This window comes from Scomber scombrus, unplaced genomic scaffold (genome assembly GCF_963691925.1).
Source record: "Scomber scombrus unplaced genomic scaffold, fScoSco1.1 SCAFFOLD_293, whole genome shotgun sequence".
NCBI lineage: Eukaryota > Metazoa > Chordata > Actinopteri > Scombriformes > Scombridae > Scomber > Scomber scombrus.
The window spans coordinates 2,964-29,871 of record NW_026910340.1 but is presented as its reverse complement, the minus strand read 5'-3'; the positions used below and the strand labels follow the sequence as shown (position 1 = coordinate 29,871).

The window sequence follows — 26,908 nt, the reverse complement described above, 5'->3', positions numbered from 1 at the left end:
ATATTTATTTTAGCCTTTAAAAGTGATTTGAATAAAACAATATAATAAAATAAATTCCTCTCGAGCTGTGTGATTAATTGATTAATTGATTAGTTGATCAATAGAAGATTAATCAGCAACTTCAGATGTGATGATGAACTGAATATGAATATGAAGATGATTTTGATTTTAATTTTTATTCCTTTTCTTCATGCAGTCACTTTGTCCTGTTTTATTATCAGCTGTGAAACACTTTGAACTTTGACCTTTGACCTCCATGAACCTGAATGAAAGAAGTCTGATTGGTTGAAGGTGTGACAGAGTTCAGAGTTACATACAGTAAGTGTACAGTATACACATCTGTACCTGTGTGTTTAAAGTATATACATCCTGTGTGTGTGTGTGTGTGTGTGTGTGTGTGTGTGTGTGTGTGTGTGTGTGTGTGTGTGTGTGTGTGTGTGTGTGTGTGTGTGTGTGTGTGTGTGTGTGTGTGTGTGTGATGGATGACTGATTTAAGTTTACATCACTAACTCAGCTCTACCGGACTCAAAGGTTCACTAACAGACGTTTTACTGGTGAAACATAATAAACAGAAAGATATAGTCAGTTACGTTCCTTCCTTCCTTCCTTCCTTCCTTCCCTTCCTTCCTTCCTTCCCTTCCTTTTTTTCTTTCCTCCCTTCCTTCTTCCTCCCTTTCCTTCCTTCCTTTACTTCCTTCCTTCCCTTCCTTCCTTCCCTCCTTCCTTCCTTCCCCCCTCCTGTCCTTCCTTCCTTCCTCCCTTCCTTCCTCCCTCCCTCCTTTCCTTCCTTCATCCTCCCTTTCCTTCCTTCCTTTCCTACCTTTCTTCTTTTCCTTTCTTCCTTCCTTCCTCCGTCCTTTCCTTCCTTCCTTCCTCCCTTCCTTCCTTCCTTTTTCCTCCCTTCCTTCCTTCCTTCCTTCCTTCCTCCCTCCCTCCTTTCCTTCCTTCCTTCCTTCCTCCCTTCCATCCTTCCTTCCTTGACTCGAGGACAAGTGCAGATATATATTCTGAGTTTAATCAGCGCTGTCGTCATCTTTGGTGTCACGTCTGTTCATCGGTCAGTTTGAAGCTTCACCTTTTTTAATCCCGAGGATGTTTGACAACGCTTCCTCAGAGCTGGATATGACCTGCTGAGTGTGATACTTCCACTTCCTCCCTTCCACTTCTTCCCTTCCACTTCCTCCCTTCCACCCTCACGTTGACTTTTTAACACCTTCAATAAAACAAATAAATAATAATTAGCAGCGAGGTCGTGTGAGGAAAGAAAACACAAGCTGCAGTCAGTCTGTGGAGATGTCACCGCTTCTCCCACGCAGATCACTCTTCCTCCCTTCATCATCCCCACCTACTCACCATGTGACACTGAAAATATCTGTGTGTGTGTGTGTGTGTGTGTGTGTGTGTGTGTGTGAGTGTGTGTGTGTGTGTGTGAGTGACATCATCGCTCTCCTGAAGCAAAGCATGTTGTGTTTCTATTTTATTAGTAGGAAGTGAAGACATGCTGAAAATAGACGCCTGTGTTTTGTTTCGGAGCTCAGGCGAACTACTACTACACACACACACACACACACACACACACACACACACGCACACACACACAGACACACACACACACACCCTCCTGATGTCGAGCCAAGCTGTGGAAGCCCTGCATGCGTAGGTTTCGCGGCCTCCAGATCAAATAAACAGCACGGATTATTACACACTGCAACAGGCTGTCACTCACACACACACACACTCTCTCACACACACACACACACACACACACACACACACACACACACACACACACACACACACACACACACACACACACACACACACAGGCTTGTATATTTATAACTGTTTGTTGTGTGTCGACTACAGACTGCTGCTGCAAACTTCCTCCTCGTCCTCCTGGTTATTATCAGGGGGGGTTGGGGGGGGGCGGGGTTTGGGGGGGGGGGGTTAGGGGGGGTTTCTGGGAATGTGTTGCATATTTAAACATCATATCTGTGATTGAAAGCAGGATCCTGTCACCTGTAAACACCTGGGCTCATATTAATCAGGCTTCTCAGAACAGGAAATCTCTCCTCACTGGACAGAAATGAAGAAAGAGTGACGCATGTTTGTCCCTGTTTTTAGGACGAAGAGTAAAATCTTATCTTCCTCTCTTATAACTTACAGGAACATCTCTCTTATCTTGGCTTTTTTTAGGAGTCCAGACTTGTTAGTTGTGAGTTTCAGAGAGATTTAATGAAAACATTCATTATTGGGAATGACTAACACGTCACATCTGCTCTATTATGTGTAGAGATATGAGGAGATATTGTGAAATACCAGAATATGAGCATTACGTAAGATCACACATCTTATGGTCCCATGGTGATGTGAAACAGATCATTGAAGACTGATCTCAACATCTTTCTCTCTTTTTCCTTCTTTCCTCCGTCCTTCCTTCTTTCCTTTCCTCCCTCCCTTGCCCCCTTTCCTTCCTTCTTCTTTCCATCCTTCCTTCCTCCATTCTTTCCTTCCTTCTTCTTCCCTTCCTTCCTCCCTCCCTTCCTTCCTCCCTCCGTCCTCCCTTCCTCCCTCCTTTCCTTCCTTCCTTCCTTCCTCCCTCCTTTCCTTCCTTCCTTCCCTCCTTCCTTCCTCCCTCCTTTCCTTCCTTCCTTCTTCCTCCCTTCCTTCCTTGACTCGAGGACAACAGGAGGGTTAAAGCAAACGTTCCTCCTTCTCCACCTGCAGACACCAGGACTGTGTTTGTCTATGTGTGTCTGTGTGTGTGTTTGTGTGTGTCTGTGTGTCTGTGTGTGTGTTTGTGTGTGTTTGTGTGTGTCTGTGTGTGTGTCTGTAAAAAGTTAAAATGAGGCTAATGTGAGGTTTGCGTGCGGCTATCCCTCAGACACTTCACCACGAGTGGATCCAAATGTGTTTAGTGACAGAGGCTTCGGTCCGCAGGGTAAAGACAGGAAACTGGAGCTAGAAGCCAAAATATCCCACAGGGAAGCTTTAGATGCAGCCGCTGACATCACCCAAAAACCCCCGAAACCTTTTTCTGTGGAAGTCCAACATGAAGTATTTCCTAAAAAATAAAATCTTCTTCTTCTTCTTTTTCTTCTACTTGGAGCACCAAAATTTACTCTTCTTTCATTCTAGCAAACGTTTCTATTAGAAACAGTTTTAACCCTCCTGTTGTCCTTGAGTCAAGGAAGGAAAGGAGGGAAGGAGGAAAGGAGGAAAGGAGGGAGGGAGGAAGGAAGGAAGGAAGGGAGGAAGAAGGAAGAAAGGAAGGGAGGAAGGAAGAAGGGAGTGATGAAGGAAGGAAGGAAGGGAGGAAGAAGGAAGGAAAGGAGGAAGGAAGGAAGGAAGGAGGGAGAAAGGAAGGAAGCGAGGAAGAAGGAAGGAAAGGAGGGAGGGAGGAAGGAAGGGAGGAAGGAAGAAGGAAGGAAAGGAGGGGGGAAGGAAGGAGGGAAAGAAGGAAGGAAAGTGGAAGTAAAGAAGGAGGGAGGAAGGAAAGGAAGGAAGGAAGGAAAGGAGGGGGGAAGGAAGGAGGGAAGGAAGGAAAGTGGGAAGGAAAGAAGGAGGGAGGAAGGAAAGGAAGGAAGGAAGGAAAGGAAGGAGGAAGGAAAGAAGGAAGGAAGAAAGGGGGATGGAGGGAAGGAAAGAAGGAAGGAAGAAAGGGGATGGAGGAAGGAAAGAAGGAAGGGAGGAAAGAGAGAGGAAGGAAAGAAAGAGCTCGAGGGTTTGTTGTTGCTGTCGCAATTATATGACATCATACAATACACGCTAGATGACGCCTCCGCTCAGACAACGTTGCCAGAGCAACCTGTCAGATTGGTCAATAATGTGGCCCAGTCTGAACAGAGCCAAATCCCATTTGGACACTTGCTAAAAACAGTGTGAACAGTCAGGCCTAAACATCGGATATGAGAAGGAATCAGATTTGAAAAAAGGATGACAACTGACAGAAAGAAAGCGAGGGATCACTTTTCAAATGTAACTACAGTGAGCATCACTGCCTCATATAAATATAAATTCTCCATGTGTTTTTTACAGTAAGCTCCACTATACTGTTGTCACATATTTACTACCCCCCCCCCCCTCTCTGTGACTACCAGCTTTCCACTCACTCTATAAATGATCAACTGTAAACACATGTACAGTTGTGTTTATATTGAGCTTCATGGGGTCAAAGTTCAACTCCAGTTTAAGAACTTTAACCATGTTTAAAATAGATATCCGACATCATAACTGAAAGCTGTAAATAAACCACAAAGAGCTTGATGTGTCCCCCTTTAAAATCTATTACTGGAGATGTTTATGACTCACATTGTTGTTTTCTGTATTTAAGGTATTTTTCGGCATTCATCCATTTATAAAACAATTATTAAAACAATAAAATCTTAATTACACATTGAACCAGTTTTCTCTTATTGATCTTTTTTTAATATATTAATTATATTGAACTGGGCGTAACTCGGACCTCCATGATGTCTTGCTGCTACGGACCTCCATGATGTCTTGCTGCTATGGACCTCCATGATGTCTTGCTGCTACGGACGTCCATGATGTCTTGCTGCTACGGAGCCGTTGATTTCAGTCTGAATTTATCTCCAATAAAACCAACTAAAATACTAAATGTACATTTTAACAAGCCTGATGCTGCTTTTAAATCTAGTTTTGACCGATTTTTGAATTAAATTGAGTTGAATCTTACAAACCCTTATTTGTTACTGAGCCATAAATGTAATATTTCTGTGTTATCTGTCAGTGCTTTGGACGGTAAACTCTCGTCTCTTCCTCCTCCTGCAGCTCTGTCTGTTATCTTTGACCCACATGGCCTCAGCCTGCGTCCGGCCTGCAGAGTGACAGTCTGCAGTCTGTCGATGGTCTCACTGATACGACTCTGTGACGGGTTAGCTCGGTTCGTCCTACGTCAAAGCGATGAGCGTGTTGTGTGAGCCTCCGCGGTGACGTCAAAGCATGGTGTTATCGTGTTTCCTCTCTCCATGAAAGATCAACAGCGGCCTGCAGTATTTATTGACACGCTGTGATGCGTTCAGGAGCCATAACATAACAAGCCCGTTAACGCTCTGTGTTGCCCTGCAGCTCACCTCGCCGCTGCTTTCCTCACACACAGATGGGTTGAATTGAATCCAAAAAAAAAAGAAACAAAAAGATGTAAACATAAACACATGAAGCTGTTTCTGGGGTTTTGGGAGGGTTCCTCTGACAAAACAAAACATTTAAAGCCATCAGGAGGAATCTGGGAAACTGATTTTTCACTATTTTTATAACTTTTTATAGATAATTGAGTAGATAATAAAAAAATACATGTGAGTAATAGTTAGATATATATATGTTAAAACTATTTTTAAAAGCAGCATCAGATTTGTTAAAATGTACATTTAGTATTTTTGTTGGTTTTATATCATTTGAAATGACATTTGCACCATTTTTTTTACCAAAAGTAAGACTGAATGCTCCTGAAAATGTCAAATGGTGTAACCACAAAAGAATGATAAATATTACATATGTTATCCTCCAAGAAAGAAAGAAAGAAAGAAAGAAAGAAGGACAGACATGCAGCGAAGGTTCCCAGCTGGACTTAAAAGACTGGGGATGCTTCAATTACACATTCAGCATCTTCCACCACAGGATGCTCCAGAGTTCACTCCTCTCTCTTTATGAAAAGCTGTTTTAACCTTCCTGTCGTCCTCCCGCGTCAAATTGACCCCGTCTGTTTTCACTGTTCCTTCTTTCCTCCCTTCTTTCTGGCTTTCCTTCATTCCTCCCTCCCTCCTTCTCTCTTTCTTTCCTCCCCCCTACCTTCCTCCCTCCCTCCTTCCTTCCTTTCCTTCCTCCCTTCTTTCTGTCCTTCCTTCCTCCCTTCCTTCCTTCCTTTCCTCCCTCCCTCCTTCTCTCTTTCTTTCCTCCCCCCTACCTTCCTCCCTCCCTCCTTCCTTCCTTCCTTTCCTTCCTCCCTTCCTTCTGTCCTTCCTTCCTCCCTTTCCTCCCTCCTTCTCTCTTTCTTTCCTCCCCCCTACCTTCCTCCCTCCCTTCTTTCCTCCCTTCCTTCTTTCCTTCCTTCCCTTCCTCCTTCCTTCTTTCCTCCCTCCCTCCTACCTTCCTTCCTTCTTTCCTTCCTCCTTCCTTCCTCCCTCCTACCTTCCTTCCTCCCTTACCTCCCTCCCTCCTTTCCTTCCTTCTTCCTCCCTTACTTCCTCCTTTCCTTCCTTCTTACCCCCTTCCATCCTTCCTTCCTTCTTCCTCCCTCCTTTCCTTCCTTCTTTCTCCCTTCCTCCCTCTTTCCTTCCTTTCCTTCCTCCCTTCCTTCCTTCCTCCTTTCCTTCCTTCTTCCTCCCTTCCTTCCTTCCTTGACTCAAGGACAACAGGAGGGTTAAAGTGTCAGAGAAACATTTAGAATCAGAGAAAGAAAGTCTCTGCGTGACTGAGATAAAAATTTCAAACATATTTGAGCGTTCCCTCAGGCTTTGAAGACTCTGGACCTGAGAAACTGTCGGCAGCGCCTGGGAGAAAAACTGTTGTAATCATTTCCTCATGTTCACACACACACACACACACACAAACACACACACACACACACAGATATTTCCCCCATTAACGCCCGAGGCTGTGGCCCCCGCTGACCTCTGCTCCCTCCGCTCTCTGTACATCAGCCAAGTTTCCATCCAAATTTAGCACAAATTTTTCTATCGAATTTCCAGAAAATAGGAAGAAAAAAAAGAAGCTAATAAATGTGTGAATGTGTGGCGATAAACAACAGGCAGGGGGGCACTAATTATGCCAGAATCTGTTGCAGAATAAGACGACGAGTCATTAAAAGAGCTTCAGTCAAAACTCTTTTTTTAAATGACTAATTATTTAAATTAAATTCTGGATTTTTTTTTCATATTCAAATAATAATCTTTTAATTTTTCTTTTTAATTTTTTTTTAATTTTAAAAAAATCAGTCAAAATTCAAACTTTTATTTTAATTATTTTCTTTTGGTAAATATATTTTTAATTATTTAATTATTATATCTGTATTATTTATTTTAATATATATATTTGTTTTTTACTTAATCTTTCTCTAAAATTGTTTTCTTTTTGATTATATTTTAATTTGAAAAAACTATTTATATTATTTATAATTTTATAAATTTTTGTGTATATTTTTATTTTATATATTTATATTTTTTTCATATTTTTTTATTATTTGATTTTTTTTCTTTTAATTTTTTTCTTTTCTTATTTTTCTAAATGTTTTTTATTGATTTCTACAGTCAAAACTCAAACAATGGAAAACATAAATATAAATAACATATAAATATGACATTTCTGTTAGTTTGATGTATTGATGTGAGGAAGGTTTCAGTCTCCTCCTCTTCATCACCACACACAGATCTGGTGTTTTCAGCTCTTCACTGACGTTTAAAGTCACATGACTCACGTTCGTCATCATTTATTCACTCAGTCTGTTTACATGTGATTTTTATCCTCGCTGCTGTCACACATCAGATAAGAAGCTCTTTCTTTCATTATGTTTTGATTTGGATTAAACACACATAAAAGAAATCCTAACACATTGTGAGCAGTAATAGAAAAAATGAAAAAATGATTTATTAAATCATATTAATCAAAGCTGGAGTGATATTATCAGCTGTAGCTTTAACTTTTCATTAGTCAGATCCAGCAGCGAATTCTATGAGATGAGACAACTGGGTTTAGTTTGTTTAACCTTTGTGTCGTCTGTTTATGTTCCTTCTTTCCTTCCTTCCTTCCTTCCTTCCTCCTTCTCTCCATCCCCCTTCCTTCCTTCCTTCCTTCCTTCCTTCCTCCCTACTTCTCTCCTTCCTCCATCCCCCTTCCTTCCTTCCTTCCTTCCTCCCTCCCTCCTTCTCTCTTTCTTTCCTTACCCCTACCTTCCCCCCTTCCTTCTTTCCTGTCCTTCTTTCCTTCCTCTTTTCCTTTCTCCCTCCCTCCCTCCTTCTTTCTTTCCTCCCTCCCTCCTACCTTCCTTCCTTCTTTCCTCCGTCCTTCCTCCCTTCCTTTCCTCCCTTCCTTTCCTCCCTTCCTTCCTCCCTCCTTTCCTTCCCTCCTTCCGTCCTCCCCTCCTTTCCTTCCTTCCTTCCTTCCTTGACTCGAGGACAACAGGAGGGTTAAAGGGGATATATTCTGCTTTTTGTGGTTTTCTGTTATTTATATCCTGTTATGATGTTGGCCTAAGCTAAAACGGCCTGTTAATAGACAGAGGCTGAACTGAGCGGCTGCTTAAAGGACCAGTAGAAGATAAATAAGGAGTTTTTAACTGGAAATCATGTAAAGATATTCCAGTAGAGACACAGAATATTAATATAGAGCTGGAGATGTGGAGAATCTTTGTCCCTCTAAACAAAATCCTACGCAGAGAAACTTAACAGTCAGTTTTGTAGTGACAGAAATGTGTCAGTGAGTCAGTGCTCGTCATGCAGTGTTAACACTAACAGTATGAGAGCATCCAACGTTAGTTCATGTGACGATGATGATGATGATGTAAACAGGTCGCCTTCATCAGCAGACACAAACACACACACAGGAACCCACATGATGATGACGACAGTGTCTCCACAGTGACTATATCTGCCGTCAGCTAATGACATGACAGCAGAGCATGACACACACACACACACACACACAAACACACACACACACATTTGAAGCTCGTTATTAATGAGTCCAAATTCACTCGAGTCAAGGAAGGAAGGGAAGAAGAAGGAAGGAAGGGAGGGAGGAAGGAAGAAGGAAGGATGGATGGAAGGGAGGAAGAAGGAAAGGAGGGAGGAAGGAAGGAAGAAAGAAGGGATGGAGGAAGGAAGGAAGGGAGGAAGGAGGAAGGAAGTAAAGGAGGGAGGAAGGAAGGAAAGAAGGACAGGAGGGAGGAAGGAAGGGAGGAAAGGAAAGAAAGAAGGGAGGAAAGGAAAGAAGGAAGGGAGGAAGGAAAGGAAGGAATGAAGGACAGAGGAAAGAAGGAAGGGGGAGGGAGGGAGGAAGAAGGAGGGATAGGAGGAAGGAAGGGATGAAGAAAGAAGGAAGGGAGGGAGGAAGGAAGGAAAGGAGGAAGGGAAGAAAGAAGGCACATTCAAAACTGACTGGGTCAATTTGAAAATACAGATGTTTAAGCCCCATTTAACATGTCTGACTTTGTTGACTCCTAGCTGTAGAAAAAAAAAACAAAAAAAGTGTGACAAACAGCTATGATAAAGGAGCTGCTCTGTAAACCTGTCAGAATAAATGTCTCAGCTCGATAATAAAAACTAAATGAGGGGTTAAAGTTCTTTGGAGGTATTCTGTGAAGTGTTGGAAAACAATTATTGAGGAAGAAGAGAAATCATGTTGAGAAAAGTATAAAAAAATAGCCTGAAACCCTTCATAGATCAGGACAATACTCTAATCAAACCAGGCTATTTGTATGAAAACAGTGACATCTAGTGGCCGTTTTTGAGTACTGCAACAAACCAATTAAAATGTGCAGGTGTAATTTACAGGAGTTAATAAGCATTTTTATTACTTTTTCTGTTGTGGGAAATTACTGTGATTCAATTTTTGATGTTTTTATTTGTGTGTTCAGCAAAAGTTTCCACATTCATGTTTAATGTGAGGCTCTAATGTCAAGATTACACTTAGAAACAACAGCGATATTAAACAATACACAGATTACTTTGTGTTAATAAACATGTGAGGACAATTCACTGATGGCTTAATAAACTATATCTATTCCATACATGAATATAAAGGATAATTCCTGCTTTTACATGGGTCTTACTTTTGTAGTTCATCTCTATCAGTAATAATATTATTCTCATTAATGAAATTAACATGTTGGCAATCATGCTTGTACCTGTTTTTCTTAACCCTCCTGTTGTCCTCGAGTCAAGGAAGGAAGGGAGGAAGAAGGAAGGAAGGGAGGGAGGAAGGAAGGATGGAAGGGAGGAAGAAAGAAGGAAAGAAGGGAGGATAAGAGGGAGGAAGGAAGGAGGGAAGGAAAGGGGGGAGGAAGGAAGGGAAAGAAGGAGGGAAGGAAGGAAGGAAAGGAGGGAGGAAGGAAGGGAGGAAAGAAAAGAAGGAAGGGAGGAAAGAAGGAAAGAAGGACAGAGGAAAGAAGGAAGGGAGGAAGGTAGGGGGGGAGGAAAGAAAGAGAAGGAGGGTGTGAGGAAGGGAGGAAGGAAAGGAAGGAAGGAAGGGAGGAGGGAAGGAAGGAGGAAGGAAGAAGGAAGGACAGAAGGAAGGAAGAAAGGGGTATAGAGGAAGGAAAGAAGGAAGGGAGGAAAGAGAGAGGAAGGAAAGAAAGAGAGAAGGAACAGTCAAAACACTTGCTATATAAAATCTACAGAAAAATACAAGGTAGTAATGTTTGTGTCATGTTTGTTCTTTAATCTTTGATGGTTATCACACAGACCGACAACATAAAAAGTATTCCAGTTCTTCACAGTATTGCATTTTGCACAGTGTTATACAGACTACAGAGTTTTTCGAGTGAAGGCACAAAACTAGAGATTACTTCTGCAAAACGAAATCCCTACAGACGAACGTGAACCGAAGGATATCAAACCGGGCCGCAGAAACCTTCTTTTTTTATCCTTTTTTTTTTACACAACATAAAAACTAACTTTATCTCTACCGACTCACGGCAATAAAAGGTAGTAGTGTCATAATCAAACTAACATTAACTCCAGTTATAATACGTGTTCGGTTACAGTAGTTTTATTTTCCCCGCTTCTCAAGCTTTTTTCTCTCTCAGCTTCAAAGCTTTTGCACATTTTTCCCCAAAACATTTCAAAACACGGAAGTAATAAAATGTAGTTCCAAGACTTTTCCGAACCTGTGCATGAACCCTGTTGATTGTCCGATATACAACACTCCCTTCATATGAAATCCACCAGCTCCAAGCGAAGTGCTCTCGGTTGGTTTAGTGCAACTTTCCATTCAAATGCCATTAAAATAGACCTCGCTCTGCTACAAAAGTACACATAGTAATACAAGATAACAGTATTTTATAAGTACTTTTTTTTTTGTTACATATGATGCATGCTTTCACAGTAACACACATAGCTACATATGTAGTAGTAGTAGTCGTAGTAGTAGTAGTAGTAGTAGTAGGGCTGCTTCATGCATCTTCCACCACCTTCTAATGACTGAGCACCAGAAACAGGAAGTAGTATACGCCAGAGACAAACCTGAAGCTCTGCACACACGTCATTCAAGAGTTATGCTGCTGTTTGCATGAAAACCCCACAACTCCAATTTGTGGAGGATTTTTTATTTTTTTTTTAAAGGTTTTGACAAGTTTTTAACATTTATAACAGCAACATTTCAGTGTTTATAAATAGAATTGCTGCGATCAGTAGATTTGCTTGCGATTTCAACATGCAAATTCACAGTGAAGAGCGACTGCAAACTGTTCTGACCTGGAGAGTCCAAAGTGGACAAAGCTCCATATTAGCTGTGTTGAACAATCTGTGTTTCTGAAGTTTAAATTTAAGACTTTTGAAAGGATATGGCTGCAGTTTTATACATTTTATTGTCTTATTGTCAACAAATGGCATCTTTGGATCCAAATCAACAATGAATGATCTATTAATAAGTATTGTGTGTGTATCTAAAGTCTTGTATATCTTATTCCTCTGTTTTTGTTTAAAAACTATTAAAAACACCATCTTGAAAATTTCAGGTGCATGCCGGGAAACATAAAAACAGGGATTCTATTTATATGGGCATCAGGAGGGGCATGAGGCGCCCTCCTGAACCTGTGAACCAATCAACCTGTCAATCACGACGTAGCCACGCCCTAAACATATAAAGTTGAATTATCATCTTAAGCTTGGTAAAAGTAGAATCTGAGTTGGTTTCAGTCGTGTTTTTTGTGACCTGCTGATAGACAGAGACCTTAATCTGTGACCGGGGCTTATTCCTCAGCAGGAATGATCCTCTAACAGAGCAGATAAGCTGCTGCTCTGCTGCTCTGACTCAAAGCCAGAAGGTGACAGAGTGGCTGCTAAATCATTCAGCAGGAACTGTTGTTTCCTCTGTCGGGTTTCTGTGTCGCTGCATCATGTTTTATTGATCACTAAACATCATGTCCTTTCACTCAATCACTGGAGTAGGGTTACTCTGTCTGTCTGTCTGTCTGTCTGTCTGCCTGTCTGTGACGTCACCCATTGGTTTGTGGACTGCTGCTCGGAGGCCAATAGTATCGGATCTGAGCAGCGCCATCTTGAAAATTTCAGGTGCATGCTGGGAAAAATAAAAACAGGGATTCTACTTATATGGGCATCAGGAGGAGCATGAGGCGACCTCCTGAACCTGTGAACCAATCAACCTGTCAATCACGACGTAGCCACGCCCTAATGCATACCCTGCTTTATCGTCACATATAAAATCAGGGAGGCCAAAATGTCCCAAATGAACATCATACTGCATTGAAGAAGGCTTTAAACTAGCGATTGAGACCATAAACACATTTTGAAAACGTTTACTGAGGTTAGAAATCAAGTGAGAAGTTGGTGAATTCTCCATAGACGGAAGTCCTTTTGACACCAAAACGGTCGCCCCCTGGTGGCCTTTTGATAGAATGCAGTTTTAAGTTACTTCCTCGTTGGCCTCATTTCAGAGGACCAGAACTCCCCGCCTGGTTTGGATCTAAACATGAAGATTTGTTGACAGGAAGAAAAATATAAAAAAATTGCTGCCTTATCTTTTCAAAAGTCTTAAATTCAAACTTCAGAAACACAGATTGTTCAACACAGCTAAAATGAAGCTTCATCTGCTTTGGACTCTCTCCAGGTCAACACCGTCAGGACAGTTTGCAGTCGGTCTTCACTGCATTTCAAGTTCTTTGGAGGCATTCTGGGAAATGTTGGAAATGAATTATTGTGGAGGAAGTAAAGTTATGTTGAGACTGAGTGCAAAAAGTTTAGAAGATCCCCAGTATGAGCTTTTAATTTAATACAGGTTTTATGGTCATGAAGGAAACCGAGAAGAGACAAAAACAATAATTCCTAATGTTATAATGACTTTGTGTGACTAAATATTCAAGCTGTTCAAACATTTTTGGGTTTTTCAGTTGCAGAGAAGCAAACAGAAATGTGGGTTTTTAACGGACAGCAGCAGTAACACTTGGTGCGTACATCGTTGGTGCCTGAAGGATTCAGAGGTTTGATGACTCATCGATCTCTGGGATACTCAGTAGATTTATCCACATTTATCTGGTATTTTTTTTAATGTGGGAAGAAGCCGAAATACAAGTTTACCCTCATTGTTTTTGGCCCTGTGACACCATTAAAAAAAAATAGACCAAGAAAACGGCTAAATACAAGATCTATTCCACTTCACACATAGTTTATAGTTCATTCTGGCTTTTAAACAAAATTGGCAACTTCCATAAAATCTGGAACAAATCATGATTGACACAAATGGTCAGGTGTAGAGTGTCTGCAGGTTTCATTCATTTAGACTTTTTTAACCTTCGTGTCGTCCTCCCGGGTCAAATTGACTGTTCCTTCTTTCCTTCCTCTCTCCTTCCTTCCTTCCTTCTTTCCTTCCTCCATGCCCTTTCTTCCTTCCTTCTTTCTTTCCCTCCTTCTTACCTCCCTTCCTTCTTTCCTCCGTTCTTCTTTCCTCCCTTCTCTCTTTCTTTCCTTCCTTCCTCTTTTCCTTTCTCCCTCCCCCTTTCTTCCTTCCTTCTTTCCTTCCCTCCCTCCTACTTTCCTTCTTTCCTCCGTCCTTCCTTCCTTCTTCCTCCCTTCCTTCCTCTCTCCCTCCTTTCCTTCCTTCTTCCTTCCTCCCTCCTTTCCTTCCTTCTTCCTTCCTCCCTCCTTTCTTCCTTCCTCCCTCCCTTCCTTCTTCCTCCCTTCCTTCCTTGAATCGAGGTCAACAGGAGGGTTCAAGATCATTTTAATTCCAATTAAACATTAAAATAAGACGAATTTAAACCTTAAAAAACAACAAGAAAGTGCAAAAACATAATCAGGAGAAAGTTTCCTCGACCAATTATCAGCAGAATAAAAACTACGCCAATAAATGCAATTAGTTAGAAGTTTGAAAATGAAATGTAGTGCATACATTTGATATCTTACTGAGCTGCAGACACCCTGTTTTAAGTACTGTAGGACTACTACCTCCACTTGACGACACATAATAGCTTTGTATACAAAATATCTATTAAACCTAAACCAACGACAGCAAAGATACTTTTTTCTTCTTTTTTTTTTAAACACCAAATACCGTCTTCTACATATACATTCTTATCATTGGATGAGATTAATGTACAGTAACATGTAAACAGATCGTACAGAACGATGCGGAGAAAGAGAGAGAGAGGAATGATTCTGTTAAACAAGCTGTTTAGTGAGCTGTTCTTAGTCTTACTGCAAAATGGACTGAATGCATTCACGGCACTGTAAGTCACTTTTGGATGAAAGCGTTGATACGACGTCATTCATTTTGGTGATCGGAGAATCTCCACCCGTTTCTGTGTGAATGAGCGCTGTTTTGTTTTTGGGGTTTTTTAAAGTCCGAATGACGAGTCAAAAAAAAGTTCGGGCTTTAAAAAGAAAAACAAAACAAGGCGTCTCTTCTGTGTGAGCTATACGTTTAACTCAAAAAGTACATTCGTTTTATGTGTGGGTGTCCTCCAGATTTGGGCCAAACTGTTGCGTGAATATGGCTCGTTTTACCTCGTGATGTAGCGGAGGGAACTAAACTAAATTTTTTAACAGTCAAGCTCCATCAAAAGAGTAAAATGTCCAACTTAAACTCCTACAAACGCTGCTGTTTATCTATATTTTTGTTATTATCAACAAATCTCACAAAAAGACCAAAACCAAGAATGTCTCTCAATACTTTCTAACTTCTCTTCTCTGTATGTGTCCATAGACTGTATATAAGAAATGGACGTAACATCTGTGAAGTCACCCATTGGTTTGTGGACTGCTGCTCGGAGGCCAATAGTATCGGATCTGAGCAGCGCCATGTTGAAAATTTCTGGTGCATGCTGGGAAAAATAAAAACAAGGATTCTACTTATATGGGCATCAGGAGGAGCACCACGCCTGTATGTGTCCCATAAATCTTTAAAAACAGCACACAAATGAACAGTTTCAGTTCTTTTAAAAGGACTCAGTTATTTCTTAAAACAGCTGGTCTCTGTAGTTTTGGGACTATTTGTTGGGGACTATTTTCAGCGGCAGATGAATCCACATTTTAGTATTTCTGGCAGCAGGAAGGTTGTAAGGAACCAATTAGCAGCTACCACATCTTAATGTGGAACAACACTAGCTGCTCCAACAGACTCCCATTCAATAAGCTTCATCTTCTCTTAAGTAATGTTGAGTCAATTAATGTTTTATATATTTCAGCGAGTCATTCTGGATTAAATCTCTAAATGCAGGCCCTCTAATAAGTGTGCTGGTGCTCATTTTGGAAGTTATTGCTCCTTTAACAAGATTTGAAGACTTATAGTAGCTTTGATTGATAGCTTTGATTGACAGCTGGCTCCAGGACTCGGACTATTATCAACGTTTTTTCAGAGCATGAAAGTCAACACTCTGCATTCCTTGTTTGGCTCCAAATTGAAAAGATGGAAAGAAAGAGGCTTCAAATTAGCTCCATGTGCCTATCTTTATATATAGTCTATGTAAGAATCATGGCTGTGACTCTTCTCTAAGGTATTTTGGACAACAATGGAGCTCTGTGGCTCAGAGGAATGAGACATATCAGGCTTTCGATTCGCACAAAAACAAACTTTCTTTTGGTCTTTTCATTGGATTCATTGTTAAGAAGAAAAATCTAAAATATCAGCAACAAAACTGATCGAGCAGCTGTAACTAGATAGATCAGACTAGTTGTTTTAAGGTGTCTGTCTTCAGCTTCGATGCAGCTAGCCTAGCAGTTTCCATTTGAATCTGGCTAAAAAAAAAGTCCCTAAAAATGTTGGACTGTTCCTTTAAAGAAGTTTACCCTCCGCTGCATCTCTGGTGTAATCCTGCAGATTGGTTCGTGATGTAAGGACCACAACTACCAAGGAAAAACATAAGTCCCATTGAAAGTATTTCCATGTCTTTTCTCTTTATGTAGAAATAACTACACAGCGTTTGAATTGGTCCTAAAGTAGTCAAACACGTCCATCTGCTGCTAGAAGCCAAGAAATACACGCATCGTTTATTTGACCCAAATCTGGTGTCATCAAACTCCCGTCTGTGCTTACAAACCAGAGACGATGCAGAAAAACCGCCTCAGTGACTAAATAATGATCCTCTGTAGATTAGATTATTAAAGAAATTAGGACTCAGCTTTCCAAAAACCCTCCACAGATAAATAAATGAATCTTTTTTGAAATATTTAGAAAACATTTACTCAGAGCAGTACATTCAAAGCATTAATTAATTATAGAAAAATGTTTTTTTTACTGTCTTAATGGTCAAATAACATGAAAAAGTTGTGTGGTAGACGTGAACATCTGTAAAGCTCCCAATGCAGGTATAATTTCAAGAGGATATCCCATTAAATCATACCTGCATTGGGAGCTACAGACTTTTTTCTGCCTTTACAGATTTAGTTTTTTGGCATATCTCCCATTAAATTATACCTGCATTGAGAAATTATACCAATGCAGGTATAATTTAATGGTAATATCCTATTGAATTCTACCTGCATTGATATAATTTTCATTCAAGGTATAATTTAATGGGATATATCCTATTGTATTATACTTGCATTGGGAGCTACTGTGTTGCAGACTTTTTTTCTGCATTTACAGATTCAGTTTTTTGGGATTAAGAAATTATACCAATGCAGGTCAAATTTAATGGAAATATCCTATTGAATCATACCTGCATTGGTATAATTTCTCAATGCAGGTATAATTTAATAGGATATATCCCACTGTATTATACCTGCATTGGGAGCTACAGCCTTTACTGGTCAGATGAAGCATTTCTTGATTGAAAAGTTGTGCACCAAACTGTGAATGTTACCAAAATAAGAGGCAAAATATGCTGCAAAGAGTCTTTAAAGGGACTCTTGAGGCTGCAGATGCACCTTTTTTTTATGAAGTGAGAGAAAGGAAGACAGAAAAAGGTATAAAGTAGATTTTGTCTTTCTGACTCCACCTGTCACCAACATAACTAACCCAGTTTGACCATTATTAGTCAGGAAAGGTAACCATCGTGTTGTCTTTGAAAGCACAGACGGAGAGATAAGACGACCGGACTGATCAGGAGTTTTTTTTTGGGGGTGGGGGGGGGGAACCAGGAAGTAAAGGTTCCACCAGAGGAGAGGACGTGTCATTAAAACATCGCCCGGATCAATTTAGGAAGCAGACGATCTTCAAAAAAAACAAAACCAAAAACAAACTGTCTTTTCACTTAACTGTAAATAAATCTTAAACCAGTAGATGAGATTAAAAAAAGCACAAAATAAAGAGGAGAGGATCACTAAATGTACCAGTATACTTATTATTATATTGTACTTATTATTATTATTATGACTTGTGCTGATAAATGAGACAAAACACAAGAAGCTGTCGTTCATTTACATGTTTGAATATTGAAAGTTTGACCCACCCTGTCGTCCAGTTAACACTTTACAAAACTCTACTTCAGTGTAATAATCTATGGAAACTTACACAGCGTCTGCAATATAAAACATATATATATATACTTGAATACAATCGGATATGTACGTGCAGTAATATTTGTTATTGCATTGTTTTCTTGAACCCTGTTTTGCAGTAATAACGTCTTTAATTTTAAATGGAAATGAAATGAACAAGTTTCTGCTCCAGTTTTTTGTATTTATGGTTTAAATTAGAGATCAAACTTTGCAGCAGTCATTTATAAAAATAGTTGTTTTATATTAGAGTCCAACTGATAAACTAAGCAGACATGAGCTCATTGCAGATTTATTGGTATTAACGTAGGTGGCAATGTTAAAAAAAAGACAAGAAATGTGATTAATTTACTTTTTCTGCTGTAAAAATATCTGTAAACCAATTTTTTAAAGACACACCTTTGAGGGAAACTATGTGCCAGGCTATATTTGATGTGTGCTTAATCATGATCTCATCTCTTATGTTCAATGCTTTTCTTTAATTTGATTTATATTAATAATTGAATAAGTTTGGTTTAGTAATTAAAAAATTCCAGGGAGACAAAATAAATTAAATTAAACCAAAAAATATTACATTATTCAGCTGTCTAGCTCCATCAAAAGAGCAAAATGTCCAATTTAAACAACTACAAACAGAGTTTTTAAGGGTGCTGTTATTCTATAGTTTTGACTATAGTTTAGTAATTATGTTTGTAGGGGGAAAAAAACATATTGAAGCCTCTTTTAAACTTTAAATTAGCTGGATTTTGTACATTTTTCATATCAAAAATTGATATCAGCTCCCAATTAAGTTGAGAAGTTGTTGAAATAAATGTTTGCACACAGGGAAATCATGTATATTTTTGCTTAAATTCACTGAGGTGCAAATGTTTTATAGATTTTATAAATGACTGCATGATTTTCTGTTTGATTTATTACCCAAAAATCTCCTCGAGGTTTGCAGCAATGACTCAGATGTTGCTTTTTTAAAATCATGTTGGAGGTTTTAATCCAAATAAATCTGACTTTCTTGGAGCTTCTTGTTTTAAATGAGACTTTCTGCTGAAGGAGGAACTTAAAATGTGACCGTGTGGTATTTTTCCATAGGTTAACACACTGGAATAAAGTCGTTAATAAATAAAGTTGTAAATAAAGTTGTGAGTAAAGTCTGACACCTCCTCTCCCTGGTCGTCTCTCTACATCTCTACGCCTCGTACCCGGTGGAGCGGCGCCGCTGGTGGTTCCAGATGTCGTCTCTGTGTTCGGGTCGGCAGAAGAGCCGTGACGACTGCGCCAGACGCTCCCGCTGCTCCCGCTCCCGCTCGCCGCCCCCCGGTTTGGAGAACGACGGAGGCCGGCCGCCGAACTGCGAGGAGGAGTGAGTTCTGTTGTCGTGGAGACCGGACGAGGACAGCTGACCTCCTGCCGACCTGGAGACGTCACATGAACACAAACCAGTAAACAAAGGAAGTGGAAAAGTGGTTGAAAAAAAAAGTTCTTGACTCAGTACGTTTACATGCAGCAAAAAATTTGAATTTCTGATCATATCAGATAAAGACATGCATAAGACCGGATCACTTGTCTGAGTATACATGCCGATCAGAGAATCGGATAAATGGCCGGAGCATGGCTGACTCAGTTACCCTATGCAAAAAAGGTTTGCTTCCACGTTGTGATGAAGTCACAGGTTTTTAAATCTCTTTTTTCTCGGCTCGGGCAAAGTTATACAAATATAAAAACCTCCATGGATCAAACACTCAACACATAAGGAGTGATAAATGAGCTTGTGTGCAGTTGGAGGTGTCCTGTCAGCAGTTTGCAATGATGCCAACGCGGAAGTAACTTAAAACTGCATTCTAACAAAAGGCCACCAGGGGGCGACCGTTTTGGTGTCAAAAGGACTTCCGTCTCTATACAAGTCAATGGAGAATTCACCAACTTCTCACTTGATTTCTAACCTCAGTAAATGTTTTCAAAATGTGTTTATGGTCTCAATCGCTAGTTTAAAGCCTTCTTCAATGCAGTATGATGTTCATTTGGGACATTTTGGCCTCCCTGATTTTATATGTGACGATAAAGCAGGGTATGCATTAGGGCGTGGCTACGTGGTGATTGACAGGTTGATTGGTTCACAGGTTCAGGAGGGCGCCTCATGCTCCTCCTGATGCCCATATAAGTAGAATCCCTGTTTTTATTTTTCCCAGCATGCACCTGAAATTTTCAAGATGGCGTTGCTCAGATCCGATACTATTGGCCTCCGAGCAGCAGTCCACAAACCAATGGGTGACGTCACAGACAGGCAGGCAGACAGACAGACAGACAGACAGACAGACAGACAGACAGACAGGGTAACCCTACTCCAGTGATTGAGTGAAAGGACATGATGTTCAGTGATCAATAAAACATGATGCAGCGACACAGAAACCCGACAGAGGAAACTACAGTTCCTGCTGAATGATTTAGCAGCCACTCTGTCACCTCTTGGCTTTGAGTCAGAGCAGCAGAGCAGCAGCTTATCTGCTCTGTTAGAGGATCATTCCTGCTGAGGAATAAGCCCCGTTCACAGATTAAGGTCTCTGTCTATCAGCAGGTCACAAAAAAACACCACTGAAACCAAGTCAGATTCTACTTTTACCAAGCTTAAACATGTCAGAAAGATGATAATTCAACTGTTGTGGGTGGTGGAGGTGTACTGGAGTGTTTCTATTATTCTGTCCACCCCCATTAACATACATGAGGGGGTAAAATATGGTTGAACAACGACACACAGAGGAGAGACTCGCCTGCTTTTAGTGATTCTGTGAGGTCCATTATCAGTTGGCTGCTGGTGATGCTAAGGAGACAAGAGAGGTCAAAGGTCAGGTTTGAGAGTGTGTGTGTGTGTGTGTGTGTGTGTGTGTGTGTGTGTGTGTGTGTGTGTGTGTTATTGTGTGTGTCTGTGTGTGTGTGTGTACCTTGTAGTGGTTGCACTGTGACGGGCTGCCGTTCTCTTGGTAATACTCCACCAGCCTCTCAGCCAGAGCGATGCGTCTCAGCAGGTTCTCGATGAAACGCTGGATTCTTACTTTACCGCATGTTTCCTGTCGCGCTGCAGCTTCTAGAAACTTCTGGATGGTTATCACCTCCCTGGAAACAAAAATACATTTATGGACCACATACAAATAAGTGTTGGTAAGATGATCAATTCAGAAATCAGTTAAAACCAGGCGGGGAGTTCCGGTCCTCTGAAATGAGGCCAACGCGGAAGTAACTTAAAACTGCATTCTATCAAAAGGCCACCAGGGGGCGACCGTTTTGGTGTCAAAAGGACTTCCGTCTCTATACAAGTCAATGGAGAATTCACCAACTTCTCACTTGATTTCTAACCTCAGTAAACGTTTTCAAAATGTGTTTATGGTCTCAATCGCTAGTTTAAAGCCTTCTTCAATGCAGTATGATGTTCATTTGGGACATTTTGGCCTCCCTGATTTTATATGTGACGATAAAGCAGGGTATGCATTAAGGCGTGGCTACGTCGTGATTGACAGGTTGATTGGTTCACAGGTTCAGGAGGGCGCCGTCACGGATGTTACGTCCATTTTATATACAGTCTATGGTTTACACCAATTGGACAATGTGTTGCATCATGTCGTTGACCCTTAAAAGCTCACATCTTCTTCACATCTCCAGCTCTATATTTATATTCCGTGTCTCTACTGGAATATCTCTGACTATTAACAGGCTGTTTTTAGCTCCACTGTTTACCTCTCTCGTCGTTCCAGCTCATTCTCGGAGGCGTTGAGCTGTTCCCTCAGCGCTGCGATCACCATGACGGCCACGTCCACCTGCCGGCTCAGCGACCTCTCCCTGTCCGCCACTTCCTGTCTCTCCTGGGCCAGGTGCTGAGAGTGAGCGCGTTCACACAGCAGCTCTGTGTCGGTCTGAGCGAGCTCCGTGCTCACCTTGGCCAGGCGGCGCTGCATCGTGCTGTCGGCCGCACGCAGGATGCTTGCCAGCCGCCGCCGCACCGCCGCCGAGGCCGCTGCCGTCTCTAGACCGGAGTACGAGTTCTGCTCTGGTGGTGACAGGAAGAGAGTTACTGTCTGCAGCAGGGTGATTATAGGTTAGACATTTACATTAGTTTCCATCCTTCCATCCTTTCTTCCTTCCTTCGTTCCATCCTTTCTTCCTTCCTTCCTTCCTTCCTTCCTTCCTTCCATCCTCCCTTCCTTTTATCCATCCTTGCTTGCTTGTTTCCTTCCTTCCTTCCATCCTTCCTTCCTTCCTTCCTCCCTTCCTTCCTCCCTTCCATCCTTTCATCCCTCCTTCCTTTCTTCCTTCCTTCCTTCCATCCTTCCTTCCTTCCTTCCTTCCTCCCTTCCTTCCTTCCTCCCTTCCATCTTTTCATCCCTCCTTCCTTTCTTCCTTCCTTTCTTCCTTCCTTCCTTCCTTCCTTCCTCCCTTCCTTCCTTCCTCCCTTCCATCCTTTCATCCCTCCTTCCTTTCTTCCTTCCTTCCTTCCATCCTTTCTTCCTACCATTAGTTTTTATTGTGATACAGCGTAGGTGTTTTTTCCTGGTGTTCTATTATTTGCCTTTTACCCACTTTATTATCATTACACCCACATTACTGATGTTTATTTATCAAAAATCACATTGTGTTAATATTTTGTGAAGGCACCAACAGTCATCCCTACAATATCTACATCCCTACATCGCCCAGCTGCAAGATTCCTAAAATTCCACAGCGTTCCCATTTCTATCCTGCAGCTGACTTTGCTAATGATGCTTTCTATTAAATTCAAAATCCTTCTGATACTAATAAAGTCTGTTACAGCCTGGTTTCACTACATGTCGTACAGCTCCACGAGGACTTCTTCTTGCTCCACATTTACGTGTGAGGCTCCGGTGGCTCAAAGATCGGGTTCACAGAGGTTAAAATGTGTCTTTAACCTCTTGCAACCCTGCGTCCTCATATGGAGACATTACACTTTGGGTTTGCTGGATCTTATACTTCATTCTGCTTAACTTTGACCTGTTGACCTCGTTCGGTAACACTTTTTTGTGCCATCTAGTGGTAACAAAAGCACATTACAGTGTTAAAACAAGATGACAGGCATCTTTGCCAAGGTACAAAACCTGATCAGATTTTATGGTTGAAACTTGATTATTTATGCAAAATAATGTTTGTAGTTTGATACAAATTTGACAAATTTAAGCAACAGCAACAAGCTATGACTAGTACTAATTTGATGACATTGGGAAGTTGTAAATGTAAGGAAATAGTTTTATACGTCCTGTTCAAAGATGATGTTTAGTTTTTGTACTTATCAGGTCCTAATGATCCCAAATATCTAGGAGAAATTAAAAATGCAAACCAAACACAAGCTCAAATGTAGGAGTAAAATAAAGAAGTGAAGTAAACCTGAACGCACCGACCAGGTCCAGGTCCAGGTTGAGGTCTGGGTCAGGCGGAGGTCCGAGCGGAGCTTGAGGAGCGAAGAGGAGGTGATGATGATGATGATGATGGTTGAGGTGATGATGAGGACACACGTCTGACTTTTTCACCGATATTTTAAAATCTTCTTCATGTCTGCTTCCATCTGTCTCTTCACCGTCCTCATCATCATCCTCCTCTTCTCCCACATCTTCATCCTCCGTCCCCCCGTCCTCGTCATCATCTTCCTCCTCCTCCTCGTCCTCCTCGGCCTGCGTCCCCACGCCGACGCTCTGTGTGCGCCTCCTCACCGAGCCGTAGGAGTGGAGGTATCCGCTGTCTCTGCTGTCGCTGAGCGAGCGGACGTGCGGCGGCCGCGTGGAGCCGTGCGGCGCGCGGCGGGTCGGCAGGCTCATGTCGTGCCACGGGATCGCCGCCGTCAGCGGGTCGGGGTGTTTGCCGGTGATGCTGAAGCCGGCGCCGCTGAGGTCCGGCGAGCGGTAGGAGTGGCGGTACTCCAGGTGAGCGCGCAGCGAGGCCAAGCTACGGAAACGCTCCTGCTCGCCACAGCGGGGGCAGCGGAACGGGAGCTCGCAGGAAGCGGAGGAGTCAGTGATGGCGCCGCACGCCTGGCCGTTCCTCTCTAAGAGGAAAGAACCAGAACCTCTGGAGCACAACTTCTGCTGCATCACTTTATACCTGCAACACAGAGAGAGAGAGAGAGAGAGAGAGAGAGAGAGAGAGAGAGAGAGAGAGAGAGAGAGAGGGAGAGAGAGAGAGAGAGTGAGAGAGAGAGAGAGAGAGAGAGAGAGAGAGAGAGAGGAGAAAGAGAGAGAGGGAGAGAGAGACGATATATATTTCATATGTAGTAATATGAGTTTGATATAGTTAAAGTATTACAGTAAAAGTACACAAGTATTATAAGTGATGTATAAAGTACTTCAATCTGTACTACAGTAAAGTACAAATACCTCAAACTGTACTACAGTAAAGTACAAATACCTCAAACTGTACTACAATAAAGTAAAAGTACCTCAAACTGTACTACAGTAAAGTACAAATACCTCAAACTGTACTACAATAAAGTAAAAGTACCTCAAACTGTACTACAGTAAAGTACAAATACTTCAAACTGTACTACAGTAAAGTACAAGTACCTCAAACTGTACTACAGTAAAGTACAAATACCTCAAACTGTACTACAGTAAAGTACAAATACCTCAGACTGTACTACAATAAAGTAAAAGTACCTCAAACTGTACTACAGTAAAGTACAAATACTTCAAACTGTACTACAGTAAAGTACAAGTACCTCAATCTGTACTACAGTAAAGTACAAATACCTCAAACTGTACTACAGTAAAGTACAAATACTTCAAACTGTACTACAGTAAAGTACAAGTACCTCAAACTGTACTACAGTAAAGTACAAGTACCTCAAACTGTACTACAGTAAAGTACAAATACTTCAAACTTTAAAATAGATCAAATAAATAGATAAAGAAATAGATAAAAATAGAAAAAATCCATTGAAAAATATATTACAGTAAAGTAGATTAAAATAATCAAATAAATAGATTAAAATAGAAAAACTGATCAAATAAATATATTAAAATGGATAGAATAAATAGATTAAAATAGATACAGTAAATAGAAAAATAAAGATATTACAGTAAAGTAGATTAAAATAATCAAATAAATAGATTAAAATAGAAAAAAATAGATAAAATAAATATATTAAAATGGATAAAATAAATAGATTAAAATAGATACAGTAAATAAACAAATTAAACATATTACAGTAAATTAAAGGGTAGTGTTATATTGTAGTTGAGTAAATGTACTTAGTTACTTTCCCAGTGAGCCAATATGAATAAACCCAGTAGAACAGCGTCTTTATTATGCAACACACTCATTAAATACACTAAATATATTTAATATTAAAGGTTTATTTGTGTGTTTTTGGGTTTAATTCAGCATTAATTGGCCTTTAGCTCATGTCCTGTGTTAGCTAGCAGCACAGCAACAACAGCTGAATCATTATTTAACGGGGGAATAACGGGGTTAGTAACGGGCACGGCTCTTACCGGGGTTTACCGGGGGTTTACCGGGGTTTACCGGCAGGGCTTTAACCGGGTCCTCCAGCTGTTAGTGACCGGAGGAGGCATGTCGCAGACGGAGACACACAGCTGGCCGCATGATGTCATCCATGGAGAAGAGCGTCAAGCTGCACGCGCCTCAGGGTGAGGGAAGCACATCCGGTCCGGCCTTTCAAAGTTAAATATGTATATATAGGCGATGTTAGTGTCACTTCCGGTTTGTATTTTCAAAACAAAGTATGATCATTTTTAGTTCAGTGTTGTATTGTTTTTAGTGTCTTCATCAAATAGTCCGTAGTCTTCACCACATAGTCATATACTCCATAGTCTTCATCACATAGTCCATAGTCTTCATCACATAGTCCATAGTCTTCATCACATAGTCATATACTCCATAGTCTTCATCACATAGTCCATAGTCTTCATCACACAGTCTGTAGTCTTCATCACACAGTCCATAGTCTTCATCACTCACACAGTCCGTAGTCTTCATCACACAGTCTGTAGTCTTCATCACGCAGTCCATAGTCTTCATCACATAGTCATATACTCCATAGTCTTCATCACACAGTCCATATACTCCATAGTCTTCATCACATAGACCATATACTCCATAGTCTTCATCACACAGTCCATAGTCTTCATCACATAGTCATATACTCTATAGTCTTCATCACACAGTCCATAGTCTTCATCACATAGTCCATATCACATAGTTCATAGTCTTCATCACATAGTCCATACTCCTCATCATAGTCATATACTCCGTAGTCTTCATCACAAAAGTTCATATACTCCATAGTCTTCATCTGAAGAGTTCGGCTGTTTCATCAAAAAGCCCTTTCCGTTCCTGTGTTGTTAGGCTTTGATACCCCAATCTCAGGATCTCATTTTGTATCTGCTTTAGCTTAGATGGCGGGTTTTGTAGCTTCAACATATCCCACAAGCTATGTGTGTTCAATCTTGGAATCTCATTTTGAAGTACTTAGTTGTTATCCTTCTCACTTGGGTTAATTGTTTGTAGCATTGCAACATTTCCATTTCCTACTTTTGCTCCAGTAGCTCATTTCTCGTCAGGTTGCCCTGATTCTCAGACACCTGATGTACATCTTGTTAAACCGTAGTGTCACTCATCACGGACCGTTGGTTAGTTTGGTTCCCTGCCCTCAAGGGGAATCGAACCACCGATATCCTGCGCCAAAGTCAGTGTTGTTAACCACTGATCTATCATGCTTCCACGACACTGAACCAAGACAAATGAAAGTCTGAGTGTAACACATAGTAGGATCCAGGACCACAAATCTAAGATCCCAGGACCACGAAGCTCAAAGCTGAAAATGTTCTAAGTGTTTTAGCTCTCAGTTGTGGTATGCCAAACCCTTTGGCATGGGGTGATTTGGGTCTCACTTTGCGGGGTAAGTCCAAGCTACCATCTGCACGATTTCAGAAACCCAGTTTTCGGAAACGTAAAGCTCCAGAGAGCGTCGCCCACAACCCACCATACTTGTAGCCCACCTCCGTGGGATGCGCTTTGGGCTATTTAACTGTAGTTTTCTTCCACTTTTTGTCAGACTGATCGATTGGCATTCGTGACCCACCATACGGTCCTTTCCAAAACTCAGGCTGCAATAATGTATGAATGTTAAGTTATTGTATCATGCTGGTTGATGCGGTATGATCCCTTTTGCTTTAAAAAATTCTGGCCAACATTTTTTTCACTCAGTAACGGATGTGATTTAAAATGTAGAGAAGTACAACACTGCACACAAAACATACTTAACCCTCCTG

General features: G+C 41.1%; 1 protein-coding gene across 1 annotated transcript; it reads right to left on the bottom strand.

Moving 5' to 3' along the window:
* Positions 1-18,582: 18,582 nt before the first annotated feature.
* On the bottom strand, positions 18,583-25,214 carry znf365 (zinc finger protein 365). Its single transcript, XM_062415083.1, has 6 exons — positions 25,109-25,214; positions 23,020-23,720; positions 21,351-21,660; positions 20,561-20,732; positions 20,390-20,439; positions 18,583-19,036 (listed from the first exon to the last, which is right to left on the bottom strand). Exons 2-6 carry the CDS (start codon positions 23,708-23,710, stop codon positions 18,811-18,813), a joined length of 1,449 nt encoding a protein of 482 aa, XP_062271067.1. The 5' UTR covers positions 23,711-23,720; positions 25,109-25,214; the 3' UTR covers positions 18,583-18,810.
* Positions 25,215-26,908: the final 1,694 nt, after the last annotated feature.